Genomic DNA, 15,232 nt, shown 5'->3' on the forward strand with positions numbered 1-15,232 from the left:
CATCTTTATTCCATTTCACTTATGATTTTTAGACTTTTTTAAGGGAGAGTGAGGATGGGAAAGTACTGACGTTTCGAAGAGAGAGAAAAATACAAACAATACACTTATTTCAGGCTCATCTCTACAGAGCCATTTTTTATTCTCTGCTTATTCTAGGTCATACGGGGGTGATTGTATATTCAGAATCTCCCATTTGTAAATCGTAGGAATACGAAAATTCTTTTACTGAAAAATTGCCAGTGGTGGTGGTGGTTGGTGGTGGGGGGAGAAATTCATTGCATGCCCAACCCCGGAAGTCACCGCATGCCACTGAAGGACATATATGTTTTTGCTTTCTGTGCACATCATTACTACAGATACAACTTCACCCAACCCTCTAAGAACAATAGTTTTTATTTATAAGAAAAGTAAATAGTACATTTACTGATATACATAAAGCTTGATCACTTAGTTCAGTTCTATAGTTTAACATAAGAAAACATTATTCTTCTAAGTGTCACAAATGGAATCTTAGTCACATGATGAAGAGGTTGATTGTTCAAATCACATCATCAGTGCTATTCTGTATCTTAGATTGAAACTCTTGACAGCCTCGTTGACTGCTTGCTTTCCTATCAACTCTTGACTGTTCAATTAATTGCCCTGTTAACTATTCAATGAACTTTTAACTATCAAGTGTCCAATGAACCATTGATAGTTCATTTAACTGCTGTCTACTAAACTTTTAACATTCCAGTGAACTCTTAGCAGCTCAGTTAACTGTTAATTCTCCAGTAAACAGTTAATACTTTTGTCACCATACAATCAATTTTGAATTACATTCAATTTTGGAAGTCATGAAGAATTTAGGAAAATGATTGTCATTATTAATCTGGTATTTGGAACATAGCTAAATGATATTTAGATGAAAGGTTTTAATTTTAATCACTTTAAAACATGAAATTTATATCATAGATTCAGATGAGTTAGTTAGATCTTAGATGTCCAATAATGTTTTAATAATCAGTTAACTTTTGGTAGTCCGCTTAATCAGTTAACAGTTTAGTCAATTGTCAACAGTACAATTAACTCCTTAATAGTTAATCTATCTTAAACAGTTCAGTTAATAGTTTATTTAATTGCTAACAGTCCTGTTAACTCTTATCAGTTTAGCCATCTCTTAACAGTCTAATTAATTCTTATTAGTTCAGTCACCTCTTAACAGTCCAATTCATTCTTAATATTCCAAAAAGATTTTTACAATCCTGCTAGCTCCTAATAGTTCTCTTCATTTAGCTGCGAGTAAATAGTAGACAGTAAAGCATCATTAACAGCACTACAAAATTGAGGAGTATTTCATTACTCTTACTCTCCTTTACTCTTTTACTTGTTTCAGTCATTTGACTGCGGCCATGCTGGAGCACCGCCTTTTAATCGAGCAAATCGACCCCAGGACTTATTCTTTGGAAGCCTAGTACTTATTCTATCAGTCTCTTTTGCCGAACTGCTAAGTTACGGGGATGTAAACACACCACCAATGGTTGTCAAGCGATGCTGGGGGGGGGGGACAAACACAGACACACAAACATATACACACACCTAGATACATATATATATATATACATATATACGATGGGCTTCTTTCAGTTTCCGTCTACCAAATTCACTCACAAGGCTTTGGTCGGCCCGAGGTTATAGTAGAAGACACTTGCCCAAGGTGCCATGCAGTGGGATTGAACTCGGAACCATGTGGTTGGTAAGCAAGCTACTTACCACACAGCCACTCCTGCACCTGTTCACATATTTGATTTAGATTCTTGCTGATGATATGATGTCATTATGAAAGGACTAAAATAATCACTCTATTTGCAAACAACAAGATATGTATTTCTATTCAGTGAAGAGATTGTGTCTATTGCTTCAGACTGGTGAGCCTGATGAAACCAATGTCCAGATTGAACATCAGTAGGTCAATGTGTGCACTAAAATGCTTCAAACAGACTAATATCTGCCAAAGTTGTCCAAATAACTATTGATATTAAACCAAGTGGCATGGTATGCTTGCCACCCAAAGGATATCCTGGTTTAGTTTAAAAAAATACAGCAATAACAATGACAAACAAGCCAACATAGAAAATCAATAAAAAAATGACTCAATAAAAATCTAGTTTCCTATTTTCAAATTGGAAATGTGTATTCCATGTTAGACTTACCTCTCCAAATCTTTGAAGAAGATTCTCAACTGATACTTGTTTTTTATTTGTTATTGGTCTGATAAGGTCAAGACTAACTTGACGTATGTATTGTGCAGGAGGTATTCGATTGAATAACTCATATTCCGTCTCTGTTAACGATAAAGCTACTTCTTCAGGAAAATGAAGAATTTTTTGGATTAATAGAAGTTCTTCAGTATATATATAATTTGTTCCTATATCTGATTGCATCACAAAGTGCCGCCGGCTATAATCTGTGGAAGAGAATGAAATGAAAGTTAGTTGTTGTGACAGAAATAATGTAAGCTAAATAAGAAGAAATACAAGAAGGAAGAAGAACAAAGAAGAGGGGGCAATAAACACCATGTTTCAATAACAATTGTTATCCTTAAAGGATTTTTAGAGATTCTTGAAGCATGAAATGTAATCAGGTTTATTGCATTGTCTGTTGTTATTGGTACAAACAAATACCTTATCATTGGTATGATATATATATATATATATATATATATATATATATATATATATATATACATGTTTGTATATGAGATCTTTGGGGTTATTTATTTATTCATTTGTTTGTTTTGCAAATAGAAACCATTCCTAATAATATTTTTCAAATCTCAGTCACTGATATCATCCTCCTTCATTCCTGTTATCATCACGATCATCATCATCATCATCATCATCATCAATAGTAGTATCCCATTAGTATCATCATCATCCTTGGTAACATTATCATTGCTGTTCAAAGTAATTCTGATGATTAGTATCCTGAACATGATCAATTCAATTAGGATCCTCCTTCTATATCATCATCCTCATCACTATCATCATCACCCACCATCATTCTCATCATCATCATCATCATCATCATTTCATTTGTGTTCCTCTATCACTTTCTTGTAATTGGTTGTGCAAGCTAACCAACTTCAAACATCTTCAATTCCTCACTACATTGGCATCGAATAACAATGATTAATAACATAGGAATAAGACATAAAATTTGGGGAAATCACAGCTGATTACTGCCATATGACATTCTGTGAAGTGCTTTATGCCAATTCTTCCATTTATCACCTCTTCTCTCAGGCAATAACTTTTAAAAATAATTATGAACTACTGTACAGCAAGAAACCCATTCTGCTCAGTCCCCTTCTCTCATACTTTTGCCCACCTTGCATCTCTCATCTCCTAGCATACATTTTCCCCCACCTCTGGGATTCATAGTCTTGCAAACTGTGTAATGACCTCATTAGTGTTGGTGGCATGAAAAAAGCTCCCAGTACACACTGTAAAGTGGTTGGTATTAGGTGAAGATCCAAGCTGTTGAAACCACACTGAAGCAGACACTGAAGTATGATGCAGTTCTTGGGCCTATTGAATTTTGTGAAGCCATCCAACACATGGATCAGGTAGTATATTTTATCTTTGAATAAGGAGCTTCATTTCACATTGATCCAGTCTACTCAGTTGAAAATGTGCTTATGCCTTGTACCGGTGCCGCGTTGTCTTTTTCTGCTGTCACTTAAGTTCTGATGGATTAACGGGAGGGAAGATCAAGAGGTTATCTGTGTCTGCTTATGAATACAAATGCACCGAAGACAGATTTCTTTATTAAGCCATGCAGGGTCGAACACAGAGGGAACAATACAATGTAGAAATTTTCTTTTTAAAACCGACCAATAGGAATCATAAACATTTTGGGGCGTGTACACAAAGGATAACAAAGTGTTGTTTCAAGGCACCTATAATAATTAGCAAAAGCATTGTGCATACTACCAGGTCATACCTGCTTGCAAATATCAGCTATGGGGGTCTTAATATGAGGCTAAAGACATGCCTGAGTTCCAAAAAAGACTAAATCACCTCTTACAGATGACTTTATTTTTACATCTAAAATGATTCTTGTCCATTATTAATACCATTTTTACAATTATTTTTTTTAATGCCCTTTGTGATAAATGTTTCAACACTAACTTAACTATTGTAATGTTATTATCAGTCCAATATGCTTGAGGCACATTCAAACTGGAGAACAAGCTACTCACTGCATTTTGTCACAGTAAATATATCACACCATTTGTCAACAAATGGATATATTTTCTGTGACAAAACACAGTGAGTAGCTTGTTCTCCAGTTTGAATTTACCTCAAGTATATTCGGACTGATAATAACATTACAATTTTACTTATCACTGCTTAGCACTCCCCCTCTGTAACTTAACTATTGTCTTATGCAGATTGAGTCTAAGATTAATTTTATTTCTGGAACATTTGAATTTTCTTATGCCAACAAGTGCGCCCTATTTTATTTTTACCTACATAATACCTACATATCACTTTGCTGAGGAGGTCAAATAAGACCAAAACAGGTCAGGAGTTGTTTACCATACTTGACAAAAGAGCTAAATTAGTATTAGTCAATAAGAATGATAGATATTGAATTTTTCCTCATCACAGAATTATTTCTAATTGAATTTTTTATATTTCTTATATTAAATATTTTAACAATAACTTTGCTAATATAATATAAGGCTTGTTTGGATAAGATTATCCAATGATTATTAGCATCACAGAGTCTGCAAGGATAATGGATTCAGTTACCTTCCTTCATTTTGAAGTACACAGGCATAGCTCTCACTTGCAAGAGAGCATGACTTGGTAGCAGTATCATGCTTTCATTAATTGCTTTAGGTGTTTATGTCATCATAAGTTGGCATAAACAGCTTCTCAATCTTCCCAGCCTTGATCCAACAGAATGTGAAGATGTGATAGTTGGGGAGAGAGAGAGAGAGAGAAAGGGCTACCCCCTGTACTTGGATATTACTCTTGTTTTTGTTGAGTAGACCAGAGTAACATAAAATGAAGTGCCTTGCTCAAAGATACAATCTGCTGGAATCAAACTTACAACCTTGTGCTCACAAAACAATACCTTAATCCTCTAGGTCATGTGCCCTCACAAGGCAATGTGTCTAAACAATCAAATAAGAAAAAATTGAAGTCTGGGGTTGTAAAACTGATCCAAAATAAAGGAGGACAAATTCCTGCTGATGACCAGGTATTTAAGGACATCCTAATTGAGAAATTTGATGAGAGGGAGGAGGAGCTACAGACTTGTGACATAGAAAGCAACTGGAAATTCCTGTGGAACAGCTTACTGAGTACCACAGACCGGGCGAAATGCTTAGTGGTATTTCGTCTGCCGCTATGTTCTGAGTTCAAATTCCGCCAAGGTCGACTTTGCCTTTCATCCTTTCAGGGTCGATAAATTAAGTACCAGTTATGCACTGGGGTCGATGTAATGGACTTAATCCCTTTGTCTGTCGTCCTTGTTTGTCCCCTCTATGTTTAGCCCCTTGTGGGCAATGAAGAAATAAGATAGTGTGTAAGAGAAAATTGTGATGTCACAGGAGAAAAATGTGTCTGCATGGATGATGGTGCACTTGCATTTAATGATTCTGCAAAGAAAGAAGCTTGGAGATGCCATTATGAAAGACTGCTGAATGTGGAAAATGAATGGGAGGAGGTGAGTCTGCCAAATGTTGACCCAATTGCAGGACCAGCTACCCGAATTGACAGTACCTTGGTAGATAAAGTAATTAAGGATATAAAGTCAGGGAAAGCTCCTGGTCCATCAGGAATTACCACTCGAGATGCTTAAAATATTTGGTGGTGTGGGTTATCAGGTGGTTTACAAAGGCGTCATACCCAATGATTGGTGTAGCAGCACCATAGTCAACTGCTACAAAGGTAAAGGTGATGCCTTAGAAATAATTACAGAGGTATCAAATTGTTGGATCAGGTGATGAAAGTTACAGAGAGGGTCACAGCCCAACTAATTAGGGAGAGAATTAGTCTACATGAGATGCAGTTTGGTTTTGTGCCAGGGAGAAGCATCACTGAAGCTATATTTCCGGTAAGGCAGCTTCAAGAGAAATACCTAGTCAAAGATAAACTTACTTCTGTACCTGGCTTTCGTTGACTTGGAGAAAGCCTTTGACAGAGTCCCCTGATCCCTTACCTGGCAGTCAATGTAAAAATTAAAGATAGATGAGTGGTTGGTGAGAGCTGTACAATCCCTGTACAGGGACGCTACTAGTAAGGTGAGGGTTTGCAATGAGTTCAGCAAAGATTTCAGGGTACAAATAGGGGTTCACCAAGGATCGGTTCTCAGTCCCCTCTTATTCATCATAGTCCTCCAGGTAATAACAGAGGAATTTAATACAGGCTGCCCTTGGAAGCTCCTCTATGCTGATGACCTTACTCTTATAGCTGAATCATTACCAGAACTAGAGAAGAAGTTCCAGGTATGGAAGCAAGGTCTAGAATTGAAGGGCCTTAGAGTTAACCTAGCAAACACCAAAAGTCTTAGTAAGTAGGAAGGTAAACAAATCACAAATCCCTTCAGGTAGATGGCCCTGCTCAATCTGTAGAAAAGGCATAAGTAGAAACTCCATACGATGCACCCGGTTTAAGCTTTGGATACATAAAAGGTGCAATAATATCAGAGGAAGGTTAATAGGGAAAATAGCTTTTGTATGTGGAAGATGCACAAGTACAATGAACACCGAAAATATACAGAATATAGACTCCATCAACTGCCGGTGAGGTAAGCTAGAGGTAATAGATAGCTTCTGTTATCTAGGTGACCAAGTTAGTAGTGTCGGTGGATGCTGTGAGAATGTAGCTGTGAGAATAAGATTAGGCTGGACAAAGTTCAGAGAGCTCCTACCTCTGCTGGCAACTGTCAGAGTGAAAGGAAAATTGTATGATGCCTGTATGGGAACAGCTATGCTACATGGCAGGGAAACATGGGCTGTAACAGCCGAGGACATGTGTAGGATTGAAAGGAATGAAGTCAGTATGCTTTAATGGATGTGCAATGTCAGTGTGCATGTTCGACAGAGTGTAAGCATCTTGAGAGAAAAGTTAGGCATAAGAGGCATGAGATATGATGTGCAAGAGAGACAACTGGGCTGGTATGGTCATGTGACGTGAATGGACAAGGACAGCTGTGTAAGGAAGTGCCAAACTATAACTGTGGAGGGAACCTGTGGTAGAGGTAGATCCAGGAAGACATGGGATGAGGTGGTGAAGCATGATATTTGAACTTTGGACCTCACAGAGGCAATGACTTTGGCAATATGCTGTACTTAAAGAGACCTGTCAATCCAAGTGAAATCATAGGCATGGCTGATGCTGGTGTCATGTAACTGGCATGTGAAAAGCACCTTTTGAGCATTGGGTCTCGCAGAGGCAATGACCAAGATATTCGGCATTATATTGTACTTGAGAAGAAGACCCATCAAGCTGAGTAAGATCAAAGTCATGGCAGATACCAGTGTCATGCAAATAGCACCCGTGCTGGTGGCATGTAAACGCACACATTACACTTTTGGAGTGGTTGGCGTTAGGAAGGGCATCCAGCCATAGAAACCATGCCAAATCAGACTGGAGTCTGGTGCAGCCTTCCGGCTTGCCAGCCATGGTCAAACTGCCCAACCCATGCCAGCATGACGACAGATGTTAAATGATGATGATGATGATAATGATCATTATGAAGGTGTTAAGCTCATGTTCCCGGATTAGGCAGCTTGTCTTGTTTTAAAAGATAGAATATTCAGTTTTACTTTGCAATGTGTTTATCTGAAAAGGATCTACAACTGGTCTCCAGGATCTGTGGTTTGGTGTATTCTAAGAAAAATAGAGCAAGGTTCAGTAAGGAATTTAGCATTCATGTAAAGGATCGTGAAACATCTGCTCATAGGCACTTCTGTTCTATTGAACTTTTGAATTTAGAACTTAGTGTCTCCGAGAATATTAATTTTATGACCTGGTTTACAATGAACAAGCTCTGAGGAAGATAGGTGTGTGTAGGGGTGGTGGTAGATAAACCAAATGGACATGGTTAAGGGGTTTTTGTTCAAGAAGCTACGAAGTAGAATCAAAGACTCATTATAATTGCAAAGCAAACTTCTTAATTACTCGTGTGTGTGTGTGTGTCTCATCATTAGTATCATTCTAATGTCTACTTTTTCATACCAGTATGGGTCAAACGAAATTTGTTATCACCAATCCTACCTATTTCCTAGTAACACAATATTTCACCTAGTCCTTTGAACATGAACAGTACAATAATCAGGTATGATTTCACAGAAAATAGCAAACTACTGAGACAGTGTCTTTGAAGGTGACTTGGATTTGCAATTAACATGCCCTGTCAAGACAAGGAGACTTGTCTTGATAATGCATGTTAATAGTGAATAAATGTCACTGCACACACACATATGCACACACATGCATGCACACACATGCATGCACACACATGCATGCATGATGGCTTCTCACTATTTCTGTCTATCAAATCTGCTTGCAAGGCTTAAGAATGCAAGAAAAGTATTGTTATTTCTAGTAATTTTAACTGGGTGTAAAAGAAAGGTGATGAACTCTAATATTGCAAAAGAAACCTATATCAGAAATGAAACTGTGGATCTAATTGGGCTAACTATCCTATATAAGCTAAGCAATGAAGTAAAAGAGGTCAATGTATGATTATATTGGAACAGTGGAGTTGTCAAAGTAGTTTCTAACCAAAATGGACATAATATGGATCATATTAAGAAAAATATCTAATCTAAAAATCACTATCCACTCTAATCTTGGAACAGTTACTTGCTTAGACATCCCCATGGACTATAATATTATAATTATTATCATCTCCTATAAACTAAATGAAGAAATCACCTTCATAAATAGAGGCTCCAACTACTTATTTTATGTTATTAAACAGGTCACCAAAAAGTATAAGCAAACATTTCTAGCTTATATTCAGATAAAGCTACCCTACACTACAATACCTAACACACTAGCAAGGTCTGACTTCAATGAGTGTATCATCTATATTGAATTCACCCAACTATATCTAGAAGACACAAGTATAAAGGATTTGTGGTTCAATTGATCATATAAAATGAGCATAACTACAAACATAGCTTGATGTTTCTTCACCCTAGTCAACATTCACTTCTCACAAATACATAGATGTTCTAAAGTATTTAATTGTAGTACTGTTAAAGTAAGTTATAACTGTCTACCTAATCTTGATTCATAAATCTTTGACCACAACAAAAAAGTTTAACTTAAGTAACACCCCCACAAGATTTATGCTTTCAGTCATCGTTTTAACAGAAAATGCTTTAAGAAAGAAATGATACACAGAAAAGACTTTTCCAGTGTATACAGTTTAACAGAATCCACTATTGGACTCACGGAGAACATCTTTAAAGTAGTCATCCAAATCCCTTCTTTTCCTTTGGCAACTCCTGTGCACACAAGCCACACTCTAACAGCTACATAAAACTCACAAATATTACACAAATAACCCACGATCTATATAAGACTACAAAATGGTGGTGAGCTGACAAAATTGCTAGCATGCTGAGCAAAATGCTTTGTGGCAATTCGTTTGTGTTTATGGTCCACCAAGCTTGACCTTGCCTTTCATCCTTTTGGGATTATTAAAATAAGTTTTTAACTACAAAGCCATGCCCACAGCTAACTATGTGTGTGTGTGTGTGTGTGTGTGTGTGTGTGTGTGTGTGTGTGTGTGTGTGTTTGTGTGTATGTGTGTGTGTGTAAATATCGAAAAGTTGCTATTTCAAATCAGATGGCCTGACATACTAGTACATTCTAGTGAAACATGTGTAAAGACTATGTAATTTATGATGTTATGATAAAAATTTTAATCGAATTTCCAGATATATTCTGCTCTTGGATGTGTGTGTATGTGTACATACACACACACACACACATATATATATGTATATATATATATCTGCAAATGCATATCCATTCACACACAAATGGCACATGTGTACATATATGTAGATGTTGTAAATTAGTTGCATGTACCAACCATGAAGTGGTTGCTTGTTCTCACTGAACCAAATCTTCATACTAGCCTCAATTACAATTTGAAATATGTTCATTTATGCTATTAATATTATCATTTTCATTGAATCAACTGAACTTGATATGTATAAGGAATAAATCAATATCAGGACTATATCACAATATCATTTAATTTACACCGAAAAAAAGTAAACCCAGTGAATGTTAAAACTATTAATCAATATAAGATGCAAGTGTGGTGCCAAAATCTTTTGTGACAAAAGCCAATAATTATATAATTATTGGTTTTTGTCTTAATTGAATTAATAAATATATGTTTTCATTTTACCATTTCTTAATGAAAGGTTTTGAATTACAGAAAATAACTGAAATAAAATGTCTAAATGAAAATTTCTTTCTTTAAAAAGATAAGATTGTGGAATAGTTAAACAACAAGAAAACAGGTAGGCTTTGATATCCTTATAATTAGCTTGTTTGTACTTAACCGAAGTTCAACACTCAGGAAGCAGATCTATAATGAAAGTGTTCCTACCATGACAATCCAGTTTCAGTTTCAGACACTGTATCTGTGTCTTTCAGTGAAATCTAGAATGGAATACTCCAATAGTTACTGATCCACCCCTGCCTAAACCACAGCTTGAGTTGTAACCTCCATAGAATACTACTTCTACATCAGAGCCATTACTGTTATTGCACCGATAGATATTCTTAATCACATGTAGTTTTTCCAATACAAAAATATATATTCACTAATAACATAGGTACTGGTTTGCCTTTGTAGTTAAGAAGTTTGATACAAAGCCATATCATTTCAGGCTTAGTCACACTGCATGGTACCTCGGCCAAGTGTTTTCTACTATAACCCCAGACTGACCAATGCTGCATTTATCATATATACCTGTGTATGCATATACTTGTGTTTACCTATGTGTGTCTGTGTCCATGTGTGTGTTTGTGTGGTTATTTACATTTGCCCTTCTTTGAAAATGACTGAGGTACTTAGTGGTGTCTCATTTCCCTGTCCGCAAATCATCCTCTAGTTTACACTTTTGAAGATGTAGAACAATGCCTTAACATCCATCTGTAGAACAATGCCTTAACAATATATTCATCTAACCCATGTTAACATAAAAAACTAATGTAAAAAAAGAAAAACTTCTATTACAAAGGAAATATCAAATATTCATAAATATTCATTGAAAGTAATGAAAAAAAATTATTGATATGACATTTTTGAGTGATAAAATGAATCATTTAATCTTTTCTTGCTGACAACAAAATATATGATTTTGTTTTCAAGCAAAGCAATAAAAAGGCTTACCAAAATCTAAACTGTTTCTTCGTAAACCACTAGATGTAAGGAAACGGCCCTCAATATCCATGGCTTCCCAAAGAGCTGCAGCTACATACTTCAGATTTTCAACCGAAGGTGTTGTCAGTATCCATGGTTTAGCACCTCGAAACTCCAGTACTAGTCCACCATGGGCTCGATCTTCTCCAGTATACCACTCTTGCAAATCACCGATGTATTCTGATTTTACTAATGCCTTACTCTTGTGGTCAAGTAAAATGATCTTTTCATGCGTTATACCCAGTAACCTGGATACCTGTCAAAATATTAGAAGAGAAATGTGCATATGTTAAATACAGAGGAAGATTATGTGAAAGAATATGAAATCAACAGACAATAATTAGGGTTCAGAAAATCAAATGAGACAATAATTAGAGTTCAGAAAATCAAATGAGACAATAATTAGAGTTCAGAAAATCAAATGAGACAATAATTAGAGATCAGAAAATCAAATGAGACAATAATTAGAGTTCAGAAAATCAAATGAGATCCTGTATTATCAAAAGTCTGTTTGAACAAAGTTCATAAGAAAGCAATGTTTTGCATTAATACCAGAAAATATATTAGGTACATCATTCCTTCAAGGAAAAAGTTAATTGTATTCAGTGAAACAAAACAATTCAACACTTGTCTGGAAGGATCTGAAAATGTGGATATTGTCTCTTTTCTTCTAACTATCCTATTAAAGAATGAAAAGCAAATCAATTATAGGTAATATCATAAAAGTGGAAGAAATTTGGTGAAAACAGTGCTGTGATATTTGAATACTTGACATCAGCAAATTCCCCATGTCTAGCATCTGAGTCACTTGGTAAACCAGACCACCTATAGGTTCCAACCAGCTCTTGTTTCTGGAATCAGTTGCTTCCTGTCAGATGACACCATCACAATGTGCAGTGATGGAGGTCTCTATTGATTGTAATGCACCCCATGGTTTGGCTGTGACCCCCACAATCTTTTTTGTATACATCATCATTCTACTTGATATCATCTCATCCTTCATTCCTCCTTAACTCTTTGTACCCACGCAGAAATCTAAAAGTACTTCCTTAGGTGGTTTATGTCAATCAGGTCACCTCACAGTACAAAGACAATCACATGAAAACATTATCACACTCCCAGTTAGCATGAATGACACACAACTAAAACTCTCAAGTTGACTACAAATGCAAGGCCTCAACACCACTGAGTATTTCTACTACTGAATGCACATATTCAACATAGCAAACAATAGATCAAAAAGGCTGGTTCTCTTCTCCAGGGTCAGAAAATATTTAATTCCCTCAAACTATTTCTTACAAAGTTTTGGTGAAACCCACGAGCATGTACATATAAGACTACCAAAACTACACATAAGACAACATTACTGCTACAGTCAGAGGCATCATTGACTGTTTTCAAAGAAAATAATCTTTTGCTTGATCTTATGAAATCACTCAGCAACACAATCTAACTTCTGGCACACAGTCATGCTATTTCCTCTCTCCTCCTTAATTATTGCTACTATAGTGGCTTCTGTTCCTCAACTCTCGGACCACCTTCACTCAATCACTCCCATGTCACTTGTCTCTCTATATTGTATCTGCTCCCTGACTGTGTACTAATAACTACTCCCATTTCTATCTCTTCATAAAGTCATCTTCCTGGAATTCTGTTCCTGCATATGTTTCTCTTGTCATTGTTTACCAGCAACTATTTAACAAGAACTTTAACCATTCTCAAGAGGCTTGCAGGGGCAATAATCACCACCCCTTACTTCACAGCAAACCAATAAAAGTATTTAAGTTTCAGATGTTGTGAATGTACTGTGCTAGTATTTTCTTTCTCTTCTGAAACTCTAACAACTAAAATTGTACTCACTTTTCTAATTGTGCACATCAGTGTTTAGTTAACACTCCTTTGTGTATCATCAAATCAAACTTTCATCAAATCGTTGTTGTTGGCACTCTGTTGCTTACGACGTCTAGGGTTCCAGTTGATCCGATCAACGGAACAGCCTGCTTGTGAAATTAATGTGCAAGTGGCTGAGCACTCCACAGACACGTGTACCCTTAACGTAGTTCTCAGGGAGATTCAGCATGACACAGTGTGACAAGGCTGACCCTTTGAATTACAGGCACAACAGAAACAGGAAGTAAGAGTGAGAGAAAGTTGTGGTGAAAGAGTACAGCAGGGTTCACCACCATCCCCTGCTGGAGCCTCGTGGAGCTTTTAGGTGTTTTTGCTCAATAAACACTCACAACACCCGGTCTGGGAATCAAAACCATGATCCTATGACTGCGAGTCCACTACCCTTACCACTGGGCCATTGTGCCTCCTTTCATCAAATCAAACCTTCATCAAATCAAACTTTCTGTGTCAAAAGTGCAAGGACATGTTAGATAATGCAGTTTTAATTATTTTATGTAATGTCAAAAAAATGATGGCTAGTAATAGCTAGAAAATCATTCATGTTAGGTTTGTTTGATCAGGTTTGATTCTGTGTCAAACAATAATAAACATTTACCAGTAAATAGATAGTTCTTATTTTGAATACAAATTTTGCCACTTGGAACGTCCATCTACTTTTAATAAAATATAATATACTCTTGAATATTGTTGCACTTTAAGAATGTCATTTTGCCAATAAACACATATTCTGATTTACTTCAGTTAAAGTTTTATTGTTTGGTAATTTAACATAAATTTTCCTTCACACTATTGTAACATTTCCAATTATCTAAAATTTGGAATCCTTGAAAAGGTCATAGCAGTGTTATGAAAAACTTACTACAAATTAATTAAAAATTAAAATCAAAACTAGTGTACCATAGCATGTGTATGTGCTTCATGTCAGTATGTCCTCTGAAAGTACAACAATGTAAGTAATATCAGATTCAAAAATGTGGTTTTACATTAAGATTCTTGCAATAAAATTCAAACTGAATCCATGAAAATGCAATGCAATAAGCTTTGAGGGATATAATGCAAATTTAATGATATAATAAGAAACAAATAAGAGAAGGAATATTTAACATCTATTTGTCATTGTGACATATTTTGACAAATCGATAAATCTTCTGTATGACCCTTTTATTAATATTCTAAACAAAAGCATTTTCTAAAAATTTCATAAAATTAACATTCAATATTTTTCTTCGGGAAATATTCCTCAGTTTTTATTTGCAATAAATGTTGAGTTGTGGCCATTATGTCTATAGCTTTATGTATAACATATTCACAAACATTTTATATTTCAAAACTAAAAGTTTTGTTTTTTCAACCCTTTCAGAATTATATTGCAATTTATTTTGGGTGCTCAACCCTTAGGATGGAAACTGCTGATGTATAAGCTCTAATATAAGGAGTTCAGTTTCTGAAATCAGACTACACTGTGTTTTCCTGATGGATTATGCTTTACCATAGTGAAGCTATCTAAATATAGACAACAGTTATATCCTATTTCAATGTAGCATGTACAATGATTGTAAAGCAACTGTAATTTATTCTGAGGTAAGTTTTTATAAAACCACCTTGAGTTTGCTGGCATTAAAAAATTTCTAAAATATCTCTAGATATTCTGTGCTGTAATAGATCTTAGTTACTGTAGCATCATTAATGAATTTCTTTTCAGAGGCATTTAAATTCTTAGTTACACCTTCTTCCCTTCTTCAGGAAAATTAAAAGTTTTGAAGACAATTTTGGCAGAGGCTAATCATAGGATTATAAACTGGGTAATTTTCTGTCAAAGACTTTGGGCAATTTTGTGAAAATTTAATCACAGAACTACAAATCT

At 35.7% G+C, this 15,232-nt stretch overlaps 1 protein-coding gene across 3 annotated transcripts in view; it reads right to left on the bottom strand.

Moving 5' to 3' along the window:
- Window positions 1-15,232, bottom strand: part of LOC106874430 (uncharacterized) — a 1,214,035-nt gene that overhangs the window by 313,188 nt on the left and 885,615 nt on the right. For all 3 annotated transcript variants that reach the window (XM_052978428.1, XM_052978427.1, XM_052978429.1), the window contains 2 exons: window positions 11,428-11,713; window positions 2,193-2,446 (listed from right to left, as the gene is read on the bottom strand). In XM_052978428.1, the coding sequence (XP_052834388.1) occupies window positions 2,193-2,446; window positions 11,428-11,713 (540 nt within the window). The remainder of the gene's footprint in view (window positions 1-2,192; window positions 2,447-11,427; window positions 11,714-15,232) is intronic.

The sequence above is a fragment of the Octopus bimaculoides genome, chromosome 2 (genome assembly GCF_001194135.2).
Source record: "Octopus bimaculoides isolate UCB-OBI-ISO-001 chromosome 2, ASM119413v2, whole genome shotgun sequence".
Taxonomy (NCBI): Eukaryota; Metazoa; Mollusca; class Cephalopoda; order Octopoda; family Octopodidae; genus Octopus; species Octopus bimaculoides.